The sequence below is a fragment of the Diabrotica virgifera genome, chromosome 3 (genome assembly GCF_917563875.1).
Source record: "Diabrotica virgifera virgifera chromosome 3, PGI_DIABVI_V3a".
Classification (NCBI taxonomy): domain Eukaryota; kingdom Metazoa; phylum Arthropoda; class Insecta; order Coleoptera; family Chrysomelidae; genus Diabrotica; species Diabrotica virgifera.
In genome coordinates, this window is record NC_065445.1 from 94,280,781 (window position 1) to 94,301,028 (window position 20,248).

Genomic DNA, 20,248 nt, shown 5'->3' on the forward strand with positions numbered 1-20,248 from the left:
TGGAAAATACAAAACACCCGCAATTTTAATATATCACCCATTATTTTGTTAACACTATAAGATGGCTCGATGGCTCATCAGTCAGACTAAGATTGAAGTAAATAATTCGCTAGATTTTGATTTGAAAAGTTTGGGTTCCTTTGTATTTTGAATATATATATATATATATATATATATATATATATATATATATATATATATATATATATATATAAATATATATATACAAATAGTATCTTTTAAATATTTTAAATATTGAATATTGGATAATAGTGTACTTTAAGGCCCCAGTTTGACTTCTATACCCAAAAATAGTGAAATTCGTATATATATATATATATATATATATATATATATATATATATATATATATATATATTTATTTAATTGTTTCTTTCATTGTAACAATGTTTTCCTCAATTTTCAGAGAACATTTGACATAACCGATTGGAAGTTTGAATGTCATCACGGAGAGATCGAGTGTTACGGCAACAAAATTCAAGCATGTGCTTTGAGACTTATCGACAAGGGTTTACCCAGCGAAGGCAAAGGCTTTAACAAGGGTGCCGTAGGTTTCATCAACTGTCTTATGGATAAAGCTGACAAAACAGCCAAAGTGGTCTTCCCAACAACTGAATGCGCATTAATCAATCCAGTTTCCAATCTTCAGGATATTGAAAACTGTGCCAATCATACCGATGGTAAGTAGTTTTTTATAGAGTGAATACTGCTGAAAATTAATAATTACAAGCATATGTAAAAAAATTTGATTGCTGCTTAATAATCACTTCTAGACGGGTAAGCAGCGCTGAAAAATCTCTTTGAATTTACTAAAGCTAGATTTTTCACAGTTGATTACTGTGAGTGTGTAGAGAAACATACTGCAGTCGGTCAAGCGAAACGTAGAACAGGGGTTACTGAGAGGGTATCAAAGTTGCTTTCCTACGAAGGTAATTAAATCCATTTACTAAGGCTGAAAATCAGTACACACATTCTAAATTAAATATAAATAAAAGTTATTATAGTCGGTCAGCTGTATGACGGGACAGAGCCGGTCGGTCGGTCCCAATAGTCGATTGAGGAAATGAAGCATTTTGGCTCGCAATTTTTTCGTCCAGCATGGATTTACTTGAAATTTTCACAGAATGTAAGGAATAGTCCAAGGATCATTTTCTATATCATGCCGCTATCATACGCTAAAACCTTGGGGGTTGTTGCCACCCCATCTCGGGAGCGGGAATTTTTTATTACATTTTAACTATGTAATTCGATGAAAAACCGATTCTAAGAAAAAAATGTTTTTTACATTTTCTTCGTAAAACTAATATTTTTCGAGTTATTCGCGCTTGAAAATAACAGTTTTTCGACGAAAAATCGACTTTACATGCATAATCGAGGATACAATTAGACCTTTCAAAAAAAAAGTTTCTAGCATGAAAATTAAGCGACTTATAATCAAAAAAATGTCGGTAACTGCTTTTCTCTACGAAAAAATCAGTGAAAACAACCCCCTAACTATCTTCCTAATTCAAAATTGGTCTTCACCTTTCTGTAGTTCCTTTTATATTTATATTATCAATACACTCAAGGTGTTTGACCTATTTAAAATGCCTTATTTTGGAAAAAATGGAGTTTAAAGAAAAATTGATTTTTTGCAATTTGGTATTTTTCACCTTTTACTTCAAAATATCTCCGAAAATACTGAAGATACGAAAAAAATTAGAAACTACTAAATTGTAGCTTTTTTAATGACTAAAATTAGCAAGATATAGCTGTTTAAAACCTCTATTTACCAGCAAACACTCCCTTATTCGAGCCCTTTAAACCCGCCCCAATTAAAAACTAAGGGATCGTACGGAATTTAATTTACACAGTCTAATAGCTCTTTAAAAATTCTACAAAATCATTTTTGAAGAAACTTTTTATCGCCAAAAATATATAGAATATTTTTCGAGGTATTCTCAAAAAACCCTCTAAAAAGTCGATTTTTTCGTCGAAAAACTGTTATTTTCAAGCGCGAATAACTCGAAAAATATTAGTTTTATGAAGAAAATGTAACAAACATTTTTTTCTTAGAATCACTTTTTCCATCGAATTACATGGTTAAAATGTAATAAAAAATTCCCACTCCCGAGATGGGGTGGCAACAACCCCCAAGGTTTTAGCGTATGATAGCGGCATGATATAGAAAATGATCCTTGGACTATTCCCTACATTCTGTGAAAATTTCAAGTAAATCCATGCTGGACGAAAAAATTGCGAGCCAAAATGCTTCATTTCCTCAATCGACTATTGGGACCGATCGACCGGCTCTGTCCCGTCATACAACTGACCGACTATAATAACTTTTATTTATATTTAATTTAGAATGTGTGTACTGATTTTCAGCCTAGTAAATGGATTTAATTACCTTCGTAGGAAAGCAACTTTGATACCCTCTCAGTAACCCCTGTTCTACGTTTCGCTTGAACGACCGCAGTATGTTTCTCTACACACTCACAGTAATCAACTATGAAAAATCTAGCTTTAGTAAATTCAAAGAGATTTTTCAGCGCTGCCTCTTGTTTTATTCCTTTTTTCGAGCTGTCAGCAATTTAATTGCAAATTCTCCAAGCATGGTCTTGTTTTGATATTCCGAAGATATTGAATTAATAATGACCCCAGTCAGAATCCTTACAGGCCAACCTTCAGCAAAGTATGGCAACTTCCGCATTACTTACTATTGGTAAGGGAGGGTTAGATATTGGCTTGATACAAGAGCCTTTAGCCTTTGGCCAACTACAATATACAATAAGCCAACTGGCTAAAGTATGACGGGTGTTTTTCGAATATAATATAATTCGAATTGCCCAATGTTAGAACTTCTCGATCGACGATGTAAAATAAATCTAAGTGGTGGAGTAATGATGGATTGCATAAACAACTCTTAAGCTCCAGCTTAGCCCAACTCAGCTTATAGATAGGGCTGATTAAGTCTCACTTACACTCAACGAAAAAGGTACGTAATATCAATAAAAATGTTAATTCAGACAACAAACGCAATACTTAAAATTAGTCCAATTCTTGGTTTTATTGGAACAACAAAGCGATGTTCATCAATTCATTATTTTCGTTAGTTGAGCCAATGTATTACGTTTATTGAATGGATGAATATTCATTATGTATACCATAATATCACTTTATTGATAATACGAACTCTGCTCATTGAGTCAACGAACACTATTCATTGAAACAACAACGTCGTTAATTGACCGACGAAGACTAGTCGTTGTGTCAATAACAGTGTTATTTCTCCTAACGTATTTCGTTTATTTCTACAATTATTTCCGTTTATTCTTACAATTAATTTCGTTCATTCCCACAATAAATACGGTTATTCTTACAAGCAATTCTATTCATTCTTACAATCAGTTTCGTTCATTCCTACTATGAACATATTTCATATTAATAATTACTGAATGCATTAGCCCAATGTATGATATTGATTAATAATAATTTTTTAAATCCTGAAAGACTTTTTAGATCATAATATGAGAAATCATATTATGATTTCACTTATACAGTACGCTGGAATAAGTGTTACACTCCCCCCCTTAATAAACGATTCAGTTCTACAAGAAGTGAAATTATCTCGTAATTAAAAATATATTATAGGTACAATTATACATAGTGAAATTAGAAAATTAAAATTCATGTCCACATCTTCAAGCTCAACCAACTCGACGAAAAAAAAAAGTAGCCAGAGACAGAGAAATAGATCTACTATTCGTCGATTTAATTAAGCCATATGATACTGTACCACTAAGTAAATTATGGCAAGTCCTGGAAAAATCCCTATTAATATAACTTTAATAAAAGCAGTGCAAAAATTTTATAATAACACCCAATCAAACATAAAAACCAACAACAGATTATCCGATAGCTTCATGGCGAATAAGGGACTACGACAGAGTTGCAGCTTATTGCCGATACTGTTTAAACTGTATATAAATGAGGTCTTGATTGAATAAATGGCGGAAATCATGTTATGGCATGGGGATACAGCAAAAGGATGATTCAACACTATACACGCTACATCTTGCTGACAATCAGGTGGTGATTGCCCAAGATAAAGATGATCTAATATTTATGACAAACTGGCTGTTTCAAGAATACAAAAAATGGGGCTTTTACGTCAATATATAGAAAAACAAATATATGTGTATAGGAGGAGAGAAAAATGAGTTACAACTAGAGGATGATATGGTTATCGAACCAAGCTCTGATTATGTATACGTTTTAACGAGAGTCCAACAAAGTGGAAGGACACAATTCGAAATAGAGGAAAGAATCATGAAAGGTAAGAAAATAATAGGATCTTTGAATTCACTACTTTGGTCAAAAACCATACCTATCAAAAGAAAAGAAAATACAGCTGTATAATAGCATCGTTCAATGCGTGGTACTGTATGGATGTGAAACCAACCTGGCAACTAAATAAGCGAACAGAACCAAAGTTGCTCGCACTGGATATAGACTTCTGGCGAAGATCGGTCTGCATCTCGAGAGTCTCACACATAATAGTCTAAGACCTGAGAGCTAGCAACGCTTTCGAGAAAGTATTTTAAGACAGCTGATTCTTTCATATATTGTTCCCTATACTTCCTTGAACGCCGTACCGGCCATCTGGCTGCTGATACAGGTTGCGTTCATTACTGCGCAGCACACCTGTACAGGTAAATACAAAATCAGAGTGATTGGTTAGTGTGATAAAGCTTAGTAGATCAGCTATAGTAATAGATAGCAATAAAAGTTAATAACAAAAATTGTAGCCAACTTTGAGCTTCACATTACAAAATTAGTTGGAATGTTATAGGGTGTTCGATAACATAGTGCAGACCAAACTTTTGTTTTTTTTTAATGGAACACCCCATATTTTATTTTATATTCGAAATCTTCTTAACTTTTCCATCACAAAAATATAAAGGTTTGTTATGTTATACAGGGTATTTACAAAGTTATAACCAATGTTCTATGTAAATCGTAATAAGTTCAGCTTACTGTATAAATAGTGTGACTAACTTCTTTAGTCGAATTCAGGACAAAGCTGAAAAAAATACCTAAGATCCGGGACTTTTCAATGAAAATCGGGCCATTTTTTTGAATATCATCATTTTATTGATTATTTAACATTTTTATGTTGACAGTGATATTTTTGATGGGATTAAGTCACAATTTGTTATAATGAGAATTGCATTTTTGTTACTTTTTGACGTTTCGACTTCCAATCCGGAAATAGTTCTCAAAAAAGAAAAAATTAGAAAATCAAATGATGTTGAATTTCCATATAAATATAACCTTAGGTTAATATAAAAATGTAATTATCATTACAACCAATTGTGGCTTGATTCCATCAAAAATAAAATTGTCAAACATGCCACAAGAAAACAACTTCAGAACATTTTTATGTTGATTACTTCTTACTATTATATTTGTCGAATAGTCGAATGATTGAATTTGCTTAAAAATGAGAAGAAAACGTTTAAAAATCAATCCATTCATATTTTAAATTGACCTCAATGAACTTGTAAAAATCAACACATTCATATTTCAAATTAAATTTTACGAACAAAATATTTTTTAAGGTTTCAATGCCAAGTTGCAATTTTCCGGCTGTCCATATTTTTCGTCCCACCACTTTGATGTGAATTCTTAGAAGAAAAACGTATTCAAAATTTCAAAATAGAATTTTACCAAAACGATGAAAATTCGGATGGCCCGGAAGCCTTGACCGGGACGCCGGGATACGACTTAGTAATTCGGGCCATGTCCCGGAATTTTCGGACTAGTTGGTCACACTATGTATAAATAAAAATAAGCATAACAGCACTGGTTTATTGGTGCCATATTTTTTTTGTTGATTGTCAAAATTTATAAAAATGGTTGATATTGCTAATTTTCTTTATATCGAATACATGGTGAGTCAAAACGCATGTACATTATTTTCTCAGTAATTTTAAATAGAGCATACTAATTAATAACCTGCTCTGAAAAATGAAAATATCTCGAAAACTAACAAATTTAGGCATAGGGAATATTATACAAAAATTAAAGTACGGTAACGAGACTTTTCGATGGTGATATAAAATACAGGGTGTTCCATTTAAAATTTCTGAGGAAAGAATGTACTTGCGTTTTGACTCACCCTGTATTCGATATAAGGAACATTAGCAATATCAACAATTCTTAAAAATTTTCACACTTAACAAAAAAATATGACACCAATAAACCATTGCTGTTATGCTTATTTTTATTTATATAGGGAGCTGAACTTGTTACGATTTTCATAAAAAATTGGTTATAACTTTGTAAAAGCCTTATATAACATAACAGACCTTTATATTTTTGTGATGGGGAAGTTAAGAGGATTTCGAATATAAAATAAAATATAGGTTGTTCCATTTAAAATAGCATAAGTTTGGTCTGCACTATGTTATCGAACACCCTGTGACATTCTAACTAATTTCGTAATGTGAAGCTGAAAGTTGGCTACAATTTTTGTCATTAACTTTTATTGCTATCTATTACTATAGCGGATCTACTGAGCTTTATCACACCCGTCAATCACCTTGTACATTGAATTTAAATTATTTTAGGACGAAAATTTTTTTTATCGCCAACCGTCACTAAAGTCATTCATTATTGTACTCATTTGCCCTCATTTGCGGCAGGAATGTAGCACTTTATTGTACTGAAAGAAGAATTTTACTGTACCTGCCGCGATTAATCAAATTAACCGAGATTGAATATAAGTGATCGATGGCAGTAATAGAATAGCAAGTATTTGAGTGGACTTAAAATTTATTTACTTTAATTATTAAAAATATTGTACGCAATTTGCTATATTATCAATTAAAGGGTACCCCCGTTAAGATAGGCAAAATGCCCTCACTCCCAGAATTCAATTTTATTAATTTTTTTACGTTCTATGCAACTAAAAAATGAGATAACGCGGATTTTTAGCTCGCCACCCCCATTACCCCTCCCCCAACAGCCAAAAACGTAGATTTTTAGATTTAATTTTTTTTAGTTGGGTTCCAATTGATTTACAAATTTCAAAAAATTCACAAGTGTAGCTGAGGCTTTTACAAAACATGTCTATTTTTTATGGACCCATAGGTCGAGTGTACATAACCTCAAATTTGTTTTTAACTTTTTTAAAACCTATAACTTTTTTTGGAGGGGGCTGCAGGTCCAATTTTTTCTGGATTTTGTGTATTTTATCAAAAGCTATCTCTCTGATTTTTTTCAGATTTTTCCGTCAGGTGCGCCATTTTGAAAAATTAAGAAAACTGTTTTTTAGGGGGTTTTTGGGGATTTTCTCCATTTTATGGACTGCAACATAGATCAACTCAAGGTTTTGTTAATAGATTATGTATAATTTAAAATAACTGAGTATATTAGGATATTCAAAAATTGGCCGAAACACTTTTAAACCCCCAAAAACCATGTTTTTTTAAAGTTTTGTAAGAATTTTTGCGGATCTAATTATATTTTTTGTGGTCGATACAGCCTGAATATTTTTTTTATTTTTTGTTACGTTCTATATGATTTAAAAAAATTAAGACTTACCGCAATTTTAGCCCACTTCCCCTATTCCCCCTCCCCCACAGCCAAAAATATCAATTTTTCGTTTTTTTTTAAGTTGGTTTGCAACTAAATTATGAATGTTATTCTGAAGCTATTTCTTTGTGGCATTTTTGCAATTAACTATTCTAAATGGTCATTTTTTAGTTAAATTGTGGCTTTTTTCCCATTTGGAATAGTTAATAATTATTAAATCATAAATTAAAAAATTCATACGCACAGCTGAGGCTTTTACAGAACATCTATTTTTATGGACCCGAAGGTTGAGTGTAAGTACATATTATAACCTCTTTTTTTTGTTTTTTAATACGTATATTTTTTTGGTGATGGATTTATGTCTATTTCTTTTTGTGTTTTTTTGTATTTTATCAAAAACTATATTTCTGACTTTTTTCAGATTTTTCCGTAAGGTGCGCCATCTTCAAAAATCCGCAAAACTGGTTTGTTCGGTGGTTTTTAGGGATTTTCTCCATGTTATAGACTTCAAAATAAATTAATTCAAGGTAATGTAGGTATAATTTGAAATAACTGAGTTTTTAGGGATATTTTATATAATTTGCTATTGAATAAACTTAAAAACAACCTGCTAGTTTTCACAATCATAAACTTGTCAGGATGGCACGTTCCACAATTAAAATTATGTTTCACAATTAAAACTTCCCCTGTTTCCATACCTACATCAAAGTTTGTCCGACTAGACACCGTTAAACTATTCAGATATTTTCAGCTTGCTATTAATCAAAAATAATTTCAAATTTTTGCAATATTTTTATATAAAGTAAAGATGTCATTGTGATATTTTTTGGGTAGGATACAAAAAACAAAAATAAAACAGAATAATCAATTTAAGAAAAATACATTATTTTAATATATCTTAGTTCTTGTCGTTTTGTGAATCAAAACATTTTGTTCTTTGTTAGTGTGTATTTAGTAGGTACCCTAATATTACCTTCCATTATACATCTAATTATTCAAACATGTGCATGTACCATCTACATAACCTATATCTCTGCTCTGCCTATTATAATGTCATTTTGATTCACGTTTACTGCTACGTAAAACACCATAAAAAGAATAAGCTCCGTATATACTCGTAGAGTATTCGGAGAGTATATTCGTTTCGTTGGTATAACACTTCAGTTCTAAATTCTTCATCGCTGTCTTCGTCTATTACAGGTATAACATCTGTATTGTCAAAGAGTTTTGTAAGATATTCTGCTGGCTTGATGATTTTTGTAAAATATCTTCCATGCGATAAATATTATATTATGGCAGCTAATGACATGCGAACAACAGCCTATGGTCATGTTGCCGTTTGCGCAACTCGCATCTACAACAGTATCTATCGTTTAATGTTTTCCTAACCATCTTAGTTTTGCTCATAATGCAAATATTTCATGCTGTATGCTTGTCCCCATTAGGTAAATTATTTCGATTCATTTTTTTGCACAAACTTATTCAAAAACAGGTCCTTATAACAAATCCACATGGTGCCAAGCCGTACCGCGGTCGGAAAATTGTTAAACAATTTTTTAAACGAATTCAAAAAATCAATTTTTTCACTTAGAACAAATTTGTTTTAGATTCTCTGGATCAACGTGAGCAAAAAAGGTCTCTTGTGATTTTTCTATAAAATTGACTGTTGTCGAGTTACATGCAATTTAAAATTTGAAAAACGCGGGCTTAATAACTCGATTAAAAATTATTATTATGAAAGTCATAAAGTGACCAACTCAAAGTTTAAAGCCCACCCCTGCAGGAGCCTGAAGAAATTTTTGTCATTATGTTATTACTATTATTTTTAATAATTAAAAATGAGCGCTAACCACGTATTGAACCGGCCGTCCGCGAGAGAGATGTAAATTCATTGGACGTTTTAAAAAAATATTGATTGGAAGTCAAAAATGCGTTTTAAAAAAATAAAAAAGGAATTTTGAGGTTATATGTATTGTACACTCGACCTACGGGTCTATAAAAAATAGATATGTTTTGTAGAAGCCTCATAAAATTTTTAAATTAATTGCAACTTAACTAAACAAAAAAAATAGACAAATTGACTTTTTTGTGGGGACAGGGGGAGGGGGTGGTGGGCTAAAAATGCGATTAGTCTTATTTTTAATCACATATAACGTAAAAACATGAAAAAAAATATTCAGGCTCTATCGATCTCAAAAAAATATAATTAGACCCGCAAAAATCCTTACAAAACTTTAAAAAAACATGGATTTTGGGGGGTTTAAAAGTGTTTCGCCCAATTTTTGAATATCCTAATATACTCAGTTATTTTAAATTATACATATTCTTAATGTTGTTCTGAAATACATATTCTATTAACAAAACCTTGAGTTGATCTATGTTGCAGTCTATAAAGTGGAGAAAATCCCCAAAAACCCCCTAAAAAAACAGTTTTCTTGATTTTTCAAGATGGCGCACCTGATGGAAAAATCTGAAAAAAATCAGTAAAATAGCTTTTGATAAAATACACAAGATGCAAAAAAAATTGGACCTGCAGCCCCCTCCAAAAAAAAGTTATAGGTTTTTAAAAAGTTAAAAAAAAAATTTGAGGTTATGTACACTCGACCTATGGGTCCATAAAAAATGGATATGTTTTGCAAAAGCCTCAGCTACAATTTTTTGAAATTTTTAAATCAATTGGAACCCAACTAAAAAAAATTAAATCTAAAAATCTACGTTTTTGGCTGTGGGGGAGGGGTAAGGGGGTGGCGAGCTAAAAATCCGCGTAATCTCATTTTTTAGTTGCATAGAACGTAAAAAAATTAATAAAATTGAATTCTGGGAGTGAGGGCATTTTGCCTATCTTAACGGGGGGTACCCTTTATGCCAAAAAGTAAAATTCTGTAGTATTTTGTAATTATATTCATATAAAATAAATTAAAACTTTACCGATTTAGTAATTATTCAATATTGATAATTATCGACTAAAAATCGAAAGCGGCCATCTTGCAAGTTATCTGTCATCACTGTCATGAAATTATTTTAAAATTTGAAAAGTTAAAACGGGTGCCGCATTGGCCCAAAATTTTGTGCCTACGCTCTTAATGGTTCGTATAAAGTTTTAGTTTAGTTTTATGTTTTCGTTCATAATTCTTTGTATTTCGAGTGGAAATTTTGTAGTATTTATTCTAATTGTCGCTTCTAATAAGTCATCACCATTTCCGGTCCTCAATGGATTTTTATTTATGTTTACCATTCAAAATGTTTGTTCGCAAATGTAAGTCGAACTAGAAATATTTTAGCTATGTACTTTCGGAAGTTTGGAATGGTACGAAATCAATTTGAACTGAAAAACGATTTCTTAGAAGTGATATGGAAAATGATATACATATCTTCAAAATCTTTGAAACGATTTTCAAATTCTGTCATCAAATTACAAAGCTGTTCTTTATAAATTTTAAACTTATTTTCTATACATTATTTAATGATTTTAATGAGGGAAATAATTATTGAACTAATTATTTTTTTTATATGATCAATGAATAGTTTGAGTTTCATTTTAGGTTCAAAACTTATAAATTTAGCAAATTTGTCGCATTTTTTTATTTCTAAAAATAAAGCCGCAAGTTCCTCCCCTAACTTACAGTACCTTTTAAGTACTTTTTCTAAATTTGTAGACCTTTTAGAACCTTTTAGTCCTTTTAGACCTTTTAATCCTATGATTGTGGTCAGTACCGGCGCTAGGGTATAAGGCGCCCGCCTGCAAAAGAAGCATAGGTGCTCTTTGGTGTCTTTTAAATTAGTATTTTGTATAGCACCGACAGAAAAAAGGTCATTTTTGCGCCCCCAAAAAGGGGCGCCCGCCTGCAGTGCATCCCTTGCAGGCCCGTTATCGCCGGCCCTGATTGTGGTACCTTAAGACATCAGTAAGTTTTGTCTTTAACTCTTCCAACTTTGATATGAACGCACGATGATTTAATCCTCTTGAACGAATAAAATAAACAATATTAGTTTTAATTCAAATGACGTTGTCTACTTACAAAACATTTTTGAACAATACCTGCTGATGGATTATGCAGTGAATAAAATAATAAATCATGAGATGAAGTTTTCGATCCTAATAGCATTATTAATAATATTTAGAAAATATTAAAATATTACTAAAAGATTTTTAAATCGAAAACTTATTGGTCCATTTCCTTGGTAACACCTCCAAGGCTTCTAAAATTTGCAAGCCAAATGGATGCTGAAGCGAAGAAGACAAGAGGGAATTCAAAAAACTTACAATTCACGACCCCGTCTGTTCAGCTGGTAAATTCCAACAAAAAATGGACCTAGTTACTCGAAGGAGTAAAGACCAATATAAAAATAAAATAAAAATTTTATTTTTAATTCAGTTGCAATGCGAAGGCAAAACAATCTTACTTTTCAATTAGAATACGGAGCGCAGTCCAGTCCCTTGAATCGAGATTTTCGGCTGTTATTGGAGCCTCATCGGAAAGAACGTAGGCTTGTTCTCCATATCCCAATTGATCCGCACTGAGAGGTTCTCCCACCCATTGCAACTGAAGTGAAAATATTAGGTGACTAGCGTCATCTGCCAATTAAAAGATGAAGTTTTCGATCGTAATAGCATTATTAATAATATTTAGAAAATATTAAAATATTACTAAAAGATTTTTAAATCGAAAACCTTTTGGTCCATTTCCTTGGTAACACCTCCAAGGCTTCTAAAATTTGCAAGCCAAATGGATGCTGAAGCGAAGAAGACAAGAGGGAGATATTGTTTTGCCTTCACATTGCAACTGAATTAAAAATAAAATTTTATTTTATTTTTATATTGGTCTTTACTCCTTCGAGTAACTAGGTCCATTTTCTGTTGGAATTTACCAGCTGAACAGACGGGGTCGTGAATTGTAAGTTTTTTGAATTCCCTCTTGTCTTCTTTGCTTCAGCATCCATTTGGCTTGCAAATTTTAGAAGCCTTGGAGATGTTACCAAGGAAATGGACCAATAAGTTTTCGATTTAAAAATCTTTTAGTAATATTTTAATATTTTCTAAATATTATTAATAATGCTATTAGGATCGAATACTTCATCTTTTAATTGCCAGATGACGCTAGTCACCTAATATTTTCATTTCAGTTGCAATGGGTGGGAGAACCTCTCAGTGCGGATCAATTGTGATATGGAGAACAAGCCTACGTTCTTTCCGATGAGGCTCTAATAAGAGCCGAAAATCGCGATTCAAGGGACTGGACTGCGCTCCGTATTTTAATTGAAAAGTAAGATTGTTTTGCCTTCGCATTGCAACTGAATTAAAAATAAAAATTTTATTTTATTTTTAATAAATCATGTTCTGGAAATTGTTCATGAACTATGTAATCTTTAAGTTTTCTCAACATTACAATATTTGCTCCTCTTAAATTTGGTGCTTCGTCAGTTGTTACACTTACTAGGTGGTTACGGGTTAATTACGGGAAAATTTGCGTAAAAATCACCCGCTGCGAAAGTGTTAATTAATAGCTGCATTATCTACACTGCGGTGCAAAAAAATCGATCCACTAAAAATTTGGTCATTTTTGATGTTTCGAATTTCCTAAACCTGTTGTCCGATTTAAGTGATTTTTTACCACGTTATAGTAGTTACCTTATTATATATACCTTATTCATTGACAATATCGCTGTAATAATATTGTTGCTAGACAGTCAAACTGTCATTGTATAGTGGGTGTACGAATCAAACTGTGTTTTCTTCTCAAAGTTCGCATCACCCTGTGGATTATTCTAGGATTTATAAAGTACTGAAATTAAAACCCAACTATAGCCTCAGGTTTTCTTAACATTTTGTTTCGATTCATTCGCTTATGTTGGATAATAAAAAAGTTAGGTACTTTAACAACTGGCCATGTTCGTCATCAATACAGGGTGTTTCTAAATAAGTGCGACAAACTTTAAGGGGTAATTTAACATGAGAAAATAATGATAATTTGCTTTATTATCATACTTCCGAAACGCTTCGTTTCCGAGATACGGGATGTTAATTTTTTTTACAAACTGGCGATTTATTTATTGCTTTAAAACCAGTTGAGATATGCAAATCAAATTTGGTGGGTTTTAAGACGTAGTTATTGCACATTTTTTGACATACAATTAAGAATTTAATTTTCACCATTGGCGCGCAAACGGGTAATATGACCGATAATATTACCCGTACGCACGCCAATGGTGAATAAACAATTTTTAATTGTATATTAAAAAATGTGCCATAACTACGTCTTAAAACCCACCAAATTTCATTTGCATTTCTTAACTGGTTTTAAAGCAATAAATAAATCGTCAGTTTGTAAAAAAATTGAACATCCCGTATCTCGGAAACGAAGCGTTTGCGGACATATGATTATAAAGCAAATTGTCATTATTTTCTCATGTAAAATTACCCCTTAAAGTTTGTCGCACTTATTTAGAAAACACCCTGTACTGATGACGAACATGGCCAGTTGTTAAAGTACCTAACTTTTTTATTATCCAACATAAGCGAATGAATCGAAAGACAAAATGTTAAGAAAATCTGAGGCTATAGTTGGGCTTTAATTTCAGTATGCTGCCATATCGAAGCTATCGCTAGTGCGAAGGCATAGTTTTTGAATTTTATTATGTATTTTTAAGATTTATTTTTCAGTAATATTTTAATATGTTGTATATTTAATCTAGTTTTTCTGTTTTCAGCTGCAAATTACCTTGCTCTTCTCGGTAAGGCTACAGATGCAATCCAAAAGCCGCTAAAATCTGTACCCACCATCGTATTCAATGGAGAGTATAAACAAAGCGACAATGATTTAGCGCAGACCAATTTCATTAAAGCTCTTTGTCAGTATATCCAAGACGACAAGCCAGATGTATGTTCAAGTGCTGGCACCTTTACTTTTAGTTTATCTTTAATATCAATGGCCGTATTATTTACATTATACTAGAAGAGTAGTTTTGACTTGGTTCTGCAACCGTAGAAATCCAAGATCCATAGTTTTTTTTAGCGATTTTGTGCCACTAGTTGTATTAGCCATACCATAACTTAAATCCGTCCCACCTTTTCCTTGTAAGCTTGTAGATAACCAAACCCTAACTTTGAAATTACTGTACCCTAATTAAACTAAGGAAACATTTCCTCGCATCGTCTAGTAGGTGATTGAACATAATGAATATATATACAGTAACAGCCACGTTAGTAGGCACACGGGTACATTGAGCTAATAAATGTTATCCGCTAAGAGTGCTGGACCCTGCACTTGTTGCACTGTTTACTTTTATGTCTAGCTAGTGACGTCTCAAACGTCAGAAAATGTACAGAAACCGTAGGCCATTCCAACATGCTGTCAATTTTAAATCAATCTGACAGCGTAGAGGCAAACATAAATATTTTGTATCAGTTCTTAATGTGTTTTAGATCATTTTAGTTGCGTTTTTTTGTAATTTTGTTTTGTACAAGGATTAATTTAACATTTTTACTAAAAGAATCGATAATATGCTTTATTTCTGTTGTGTATTGAAGTGAGGAATGCGAAGTAATAAAGCGTGATACAAGTTCAGTTTTATTGGTTACCTTCAATGCTTCATTTTAAGCATAAAACCAACTGAACTAAATAAGTTTTAATCTGAGAGACAAAAACAATGATTAAATATAATAATAAAGCTATAAAAGGTCCTATTAAAATGCTAAATAACTAACTACTGTACACTCACAATCACTGAATTGTTTACACCTTTATTTTTATATTGTAATACTGTAAAATCGCAGTGCTGTACGGATTTACTAAATGTCAAATTGCTTGTCAAAAATTTTAGTGCGTATTGAAAAATAAAATAAGAAGTTATTAAAAGCGTCCAAAATGCCGTTTATACCACGAGCAAAACCAAAAGTAATCACCAAACTCAATAATTTTAATTCAATTTTATTTAAAAAAAAAACATGCCTTTCTATACTTTCCGTTTTGTTAAATTTTGTAAAATAGATTTATTTTATTTTGATTTTTTAATTTTAATCAACCTATTCTGGGTCCGCCACTGGTAACGTCACTTTGACGTAAAAGATGCGTTTAAACGAGGTAAAAATTCAAAAAATTGGAAACTGGATATTAAAGGGTGTAAACTATAGGGCTTTTCATCGATTGTCATTTGTTTTGAGCTTCTGTCAAATGTCGTATAATCCGTGTATAATAAAAATATACACGGATTATACAACATATGACAGAAGCTCGAAACAAATGACTGTGAATGAAAAGCCCTATTCAGTGATTGTGACTACCTACTAGCACAGAATATATAACCACATGGTTATTTATTCTGTGCTATATATGGTTATTTATTCTGTGCTACTAGCAACATTTGTATTGTCTGCCAACAACTTTCGAAAATAATCAATCATCTTTATTTATTCACTGCTTAAAACTAAATACAGTCGTTCAGTTACTTTTACAACTAAAACTACACAAAATCAACAACAAAATGTTCGCAAAAGACAACTACATAAATAACTATTACAGAGGCAAAAAATTTAAGAAACACAATGTCAAAAAATATAAACAAATAAAATATGTTCGTTCGCGGACCCCGACGCGGACTTTTAGTCATGGCATGCTCCAGTTGTCGTCGACTAGCCCCTTACTAGAGAGTTTTTAAGCCCCTTATTTCAGCAACGTTAAACGTTATACGCTATTCTGCTCATGCGCATTAACTGAAAAATAACGTATTACCTTATTAGCGGATAAGGTATCCCCTTATTTAGGTAGAAATAAGGTTCGCGTTATTAAGGGATTACGTATTTGTAAGATTGCCAAATGTCATAAATCTAAATCATAAAAAACGAAAAAAAAAGTCATATGAGCTGAACCAAAGACAACTAGAATAAAAAATATAGTAACGATCTATAAAATTGTAATCAAAATTTGTTTTTCTTAAAAGCTATCAGGTAATAAACATAGTATATAATTGAATATAATCTTCTTGGCAACCCTGGTAGAATAATTCTAAATTACACCATTTCTTGAGAAATCTGACACTGTCTTGTTAAACTTAGGATGGATGTTTTGTGTTCATAAAGTAGTAAATTGTCTTTGGTGAACGTCTTAATACATTTTCTTCCATTATGGCAAATAATTCAAAAAAAAGTTATAGCCGTTATAGCATACAACTGCCGTTTTATAGGTTACGTTTGCCAAATGTCAATTAACGTTAATCTGAGTGTGTATTTTCTGAAGGGTTTCAAAAACTATTTTAAGCAAACACGTTATCCCTTATTTATCACTCAGTGCGCATGACAAGTATTGACAAGTATAACGTTTTACGTTTAACGTACGTCAAAAAGTAGAGGGTCTAAAATCTCTCTACTGTCTCTGCGAATACACTTATTAATTGCCTCCAGGCGCGGCGGTGACATAAATGACATAAAAGTCTTGAAATGCCCTATCATAAACATAAAATGTTGACATTGTTGATAGTCTATAGAACAGGAATTGAAGTTTATCGTTGTCTTGTGTTAAAGTTGTAAAAGTTATAGAGTATTGTAATATGTATTGTTAGTCTTTGAATAAAGTTATTTTAAAGCAGTAACAATTAACAATAATATTAATTAAGGTATTTTTTGTATGGAAAAACAATTATTTTGAATAGTTCCATGAGAATCACATGCCATGATCAGACATGAAAGTCACAGGTGATAACGGGCCAGATTCATTGACATATTAAGCGTAGACAAGGCATACTCACCAAAAAATCGTAACGCGAAAACAGCATGGAAACAGTGATCGGTGGTCTATCTATCTCTTTTAACCAAACGATCCCGCGCATGTGACAGACAAAGATGGCTAGATCACTCAATCCTATGTCGGCTTTACACCTCAATGCATAGAGTGGCATATGACTAGCCCGGTCTATCCTTACCATGTCTCTGGCCAGATTAGCCCAAGTCTAGCAATTAGGTACCCATCTGTCTACTAGCGTGATACTTACTGTATGTCTGTAATAAAACAATTAAAATTTTTGCGGTTGCAGATTGCCTTAGGGACTTAAACATTAATTGATAAACAGATACCTATATCAATAATTAACATATTTTTGATGAACAGTACAGGGTGTTTCATAAAAGGTTTGTTAGAATATAAGGAATATTATTAAAAATCATCTTATTTTTTTGGGTCAAATACAAATCAAAGAAAGACTGATATTGATACATAGATCAGATAGTATTTTAAAACACCTTGTACGCAAATAGTAGCGTAGTTGAGCAAGAATCACAAAATAGCAGGAAGTACCTACAGGAATAAGGATGAATAGAGAAAACTAATAACAAGTTTTTCTAATTACGCCACTGTTTGAATGGTTACAAGAACGTATTAAGCTGGGGTCCAACGGAACGTTGAGCGGCACGCCACGAGAAATATAAAATATGTAATAGAATAAGATAAAAACTAAAGACGGGAGTCAATGTAACGTGAAATAGCGTAATTTCCCTCAAAATTTGTGGTTTACGGCCCTTAAGCTAGGACCGAACCCTATATTTATGGATCGGCGCGAAGTCTCTCATCCTTTGTCGGTACATGATCAAGATCTAAAGGAAGTCAGAAGCTGATACAGACTAGGTACGTACCTCTCCAACCCTTTCGATCGGCTAGGGACTGGTACGATCAGTGCCGTGATAATTTTGCTATGGAGTGGTCTAACGACGTTGTCTTCGAATTTATATCATTGCATGAATTAACCAACTTACTAAACTACCTAAAAAAACTATAATGTGGCAATCCCCAGAGAAGAAAAAACGAGGAAGACCACCACAGAGCTGGAATCTGGGAGTTAGGAAAGCGATTAGCGCTCGAAATCTAAATGAAGACCTAACTCAGGACAGAATACAGTGGCGTTTGGGAGTCGGACAACGTCGTAAGTCGTTATGAAACCGAATATATGTATACTAAAATAGCTATCGCCCACATTGACGGTGTACCTGCAATACTTGAGTGGACGTATTCCATCGAAAAAAAAAAATATTTTTTAATTTTAGATTAACATTGGGCGCCAACTGTACTCCCTTTCCTTTTCACTATTATATATTTTCTACTTCTGTTTGCCTACGTGAACTGGCGAAGAATGGCACATGGCACGCCACATTCCATGGGATTCCGTCTTTATGTTTACACACACAGGAACGTTTACACGCAGGTTTACGTGAATGAGACAAGAAGATGAGAGGAATCTATTACTGCTTGGAGTGACTATTGAAAGTGTCATAATGAAAGTGTCATTAGACCTAATACCCGTTGTAACCATCACTTTAGCATACTTTTCCGATTTTCGGAATATCGAGAGCACCTAATAGGTTACACAGTATTTGTTATATTGTCACAAAGCTTAAATATCTATTTGTAAGTTATTTAGACCTTGAAAATTTTTGGTCACTGGTAGAGTTCATTTTTCAACTGACGCAAGTGTTATCTCTGGGTGTGTCGTTAAACTGGTTGCCTACTAAAACAAGAAAGAAATGAAAGAGTCTTCTAAAATGATTATGATTTATTGTCTCCCCTTGTACCAATTCTAGTGATATTTAACAGAAAAATCGCGTGTAAACTGTAGTTTTTATTAGCGAATGCACGGTGTTGTTTAATTTATAGTATTTAAAAAAGTGTCACCCTATTATTAAATTTAACTTATAAGATTATTTGTTTGTCGGGAAAAATATTCAACAAAATAATATAAATTAAAGAACTTTAAAACAAATTCTACTATTAAATAAAAAGATCAGCTAAATAGCTAAAAGGACTACTGGATGTTAAAATTAACAGTTATACATAATATATACGTCTATTATAGCTATAATATAAATGCTATCGTTAAAATTTCTGATGGTACCTAATGTTTATTGTTTGTTATAAAGTTCTTTCATAGATTCTTTATACCTACCTACCTAGTATGCCTTTAAATGTGACTGTTTTCTGCCTTAAATTGTATGTATCTAGTTTAAAAATTATAATAAATATTAAATCGATGTACCTAATTATGTTTCTTTCTGGTAATTGCAATATCACTATTTTATTTCCGTTTCTCCATTTGTGGCGGGATGTATGTAACATTAATAATTGTATTTTTCAATAAAATCCAATATAGAAATCGTGTTTCTTTTTTTTCTATTTTCTATTTTCAAGAAGAAATTAGTAGATAAGATTACACGTACGAACTTTGTATGACATTTGTTAACTTCACCACGTATTATGGAAAAAGAACACCCAGAAATTTACTAACCATTTAGTGTTCCTTGACTTGGAGAAGACCTATGATACAGTACCTTTAAAAATATTGTTTTGAAATATTGACGAAGGCAAGGTTAAGTAATGCATACATGAGTGCTATAGGTCGGCCTAATATGAAAAATGCATAAGTCCAAAATATTCAATTTTAGACTTTTGATGGCATCTGTTAGCATTATCCGAAAGTTATGTACGGCTCTGTTTTCTTCTATCATAGTTTACTAGATTTTGCTAAAATTGTGAAAATGAAATCTGTGTAAGTCCATTAATGTTGAAAATCATAATATGAGATCCGCACAAGTCCCACAAGTCCGCTCTTGTTAGTGGCTAAACCATTCAAACATATCAGTGCTTTTCTCATGTTTATACAATAAAAA

The 20,248-nt window shown here is 32.3% G+C and overlaps 1 protein-coding gene across 1 annotated transcript in view; it reads left to right on the forward strand.

The window, feature by feature from the left end:
* Positions 1-19,735, forward strand: part of LOC126881943 (GILT-like protein 1) — a 166,865-nt gene extending 147,130 nt beyond the window's left edge. The window contains exons 3-4 of the mRNA XM_050646680.1: positions 428-701; positions 14,311-19,735. Of these exons, the coding sequence (XP_050502637.1) occupies positions 428-701; positions 14,311-14,555 (519 nt within the window). The 3' untranslated portion in view covers positions 14,556-19,735. The remainder of the gene's footprint in view (positions 1-427; positions 702-14,310) is intronic.
* Positions 19,736-20,248: the final 513 nt, after the last annotated feature.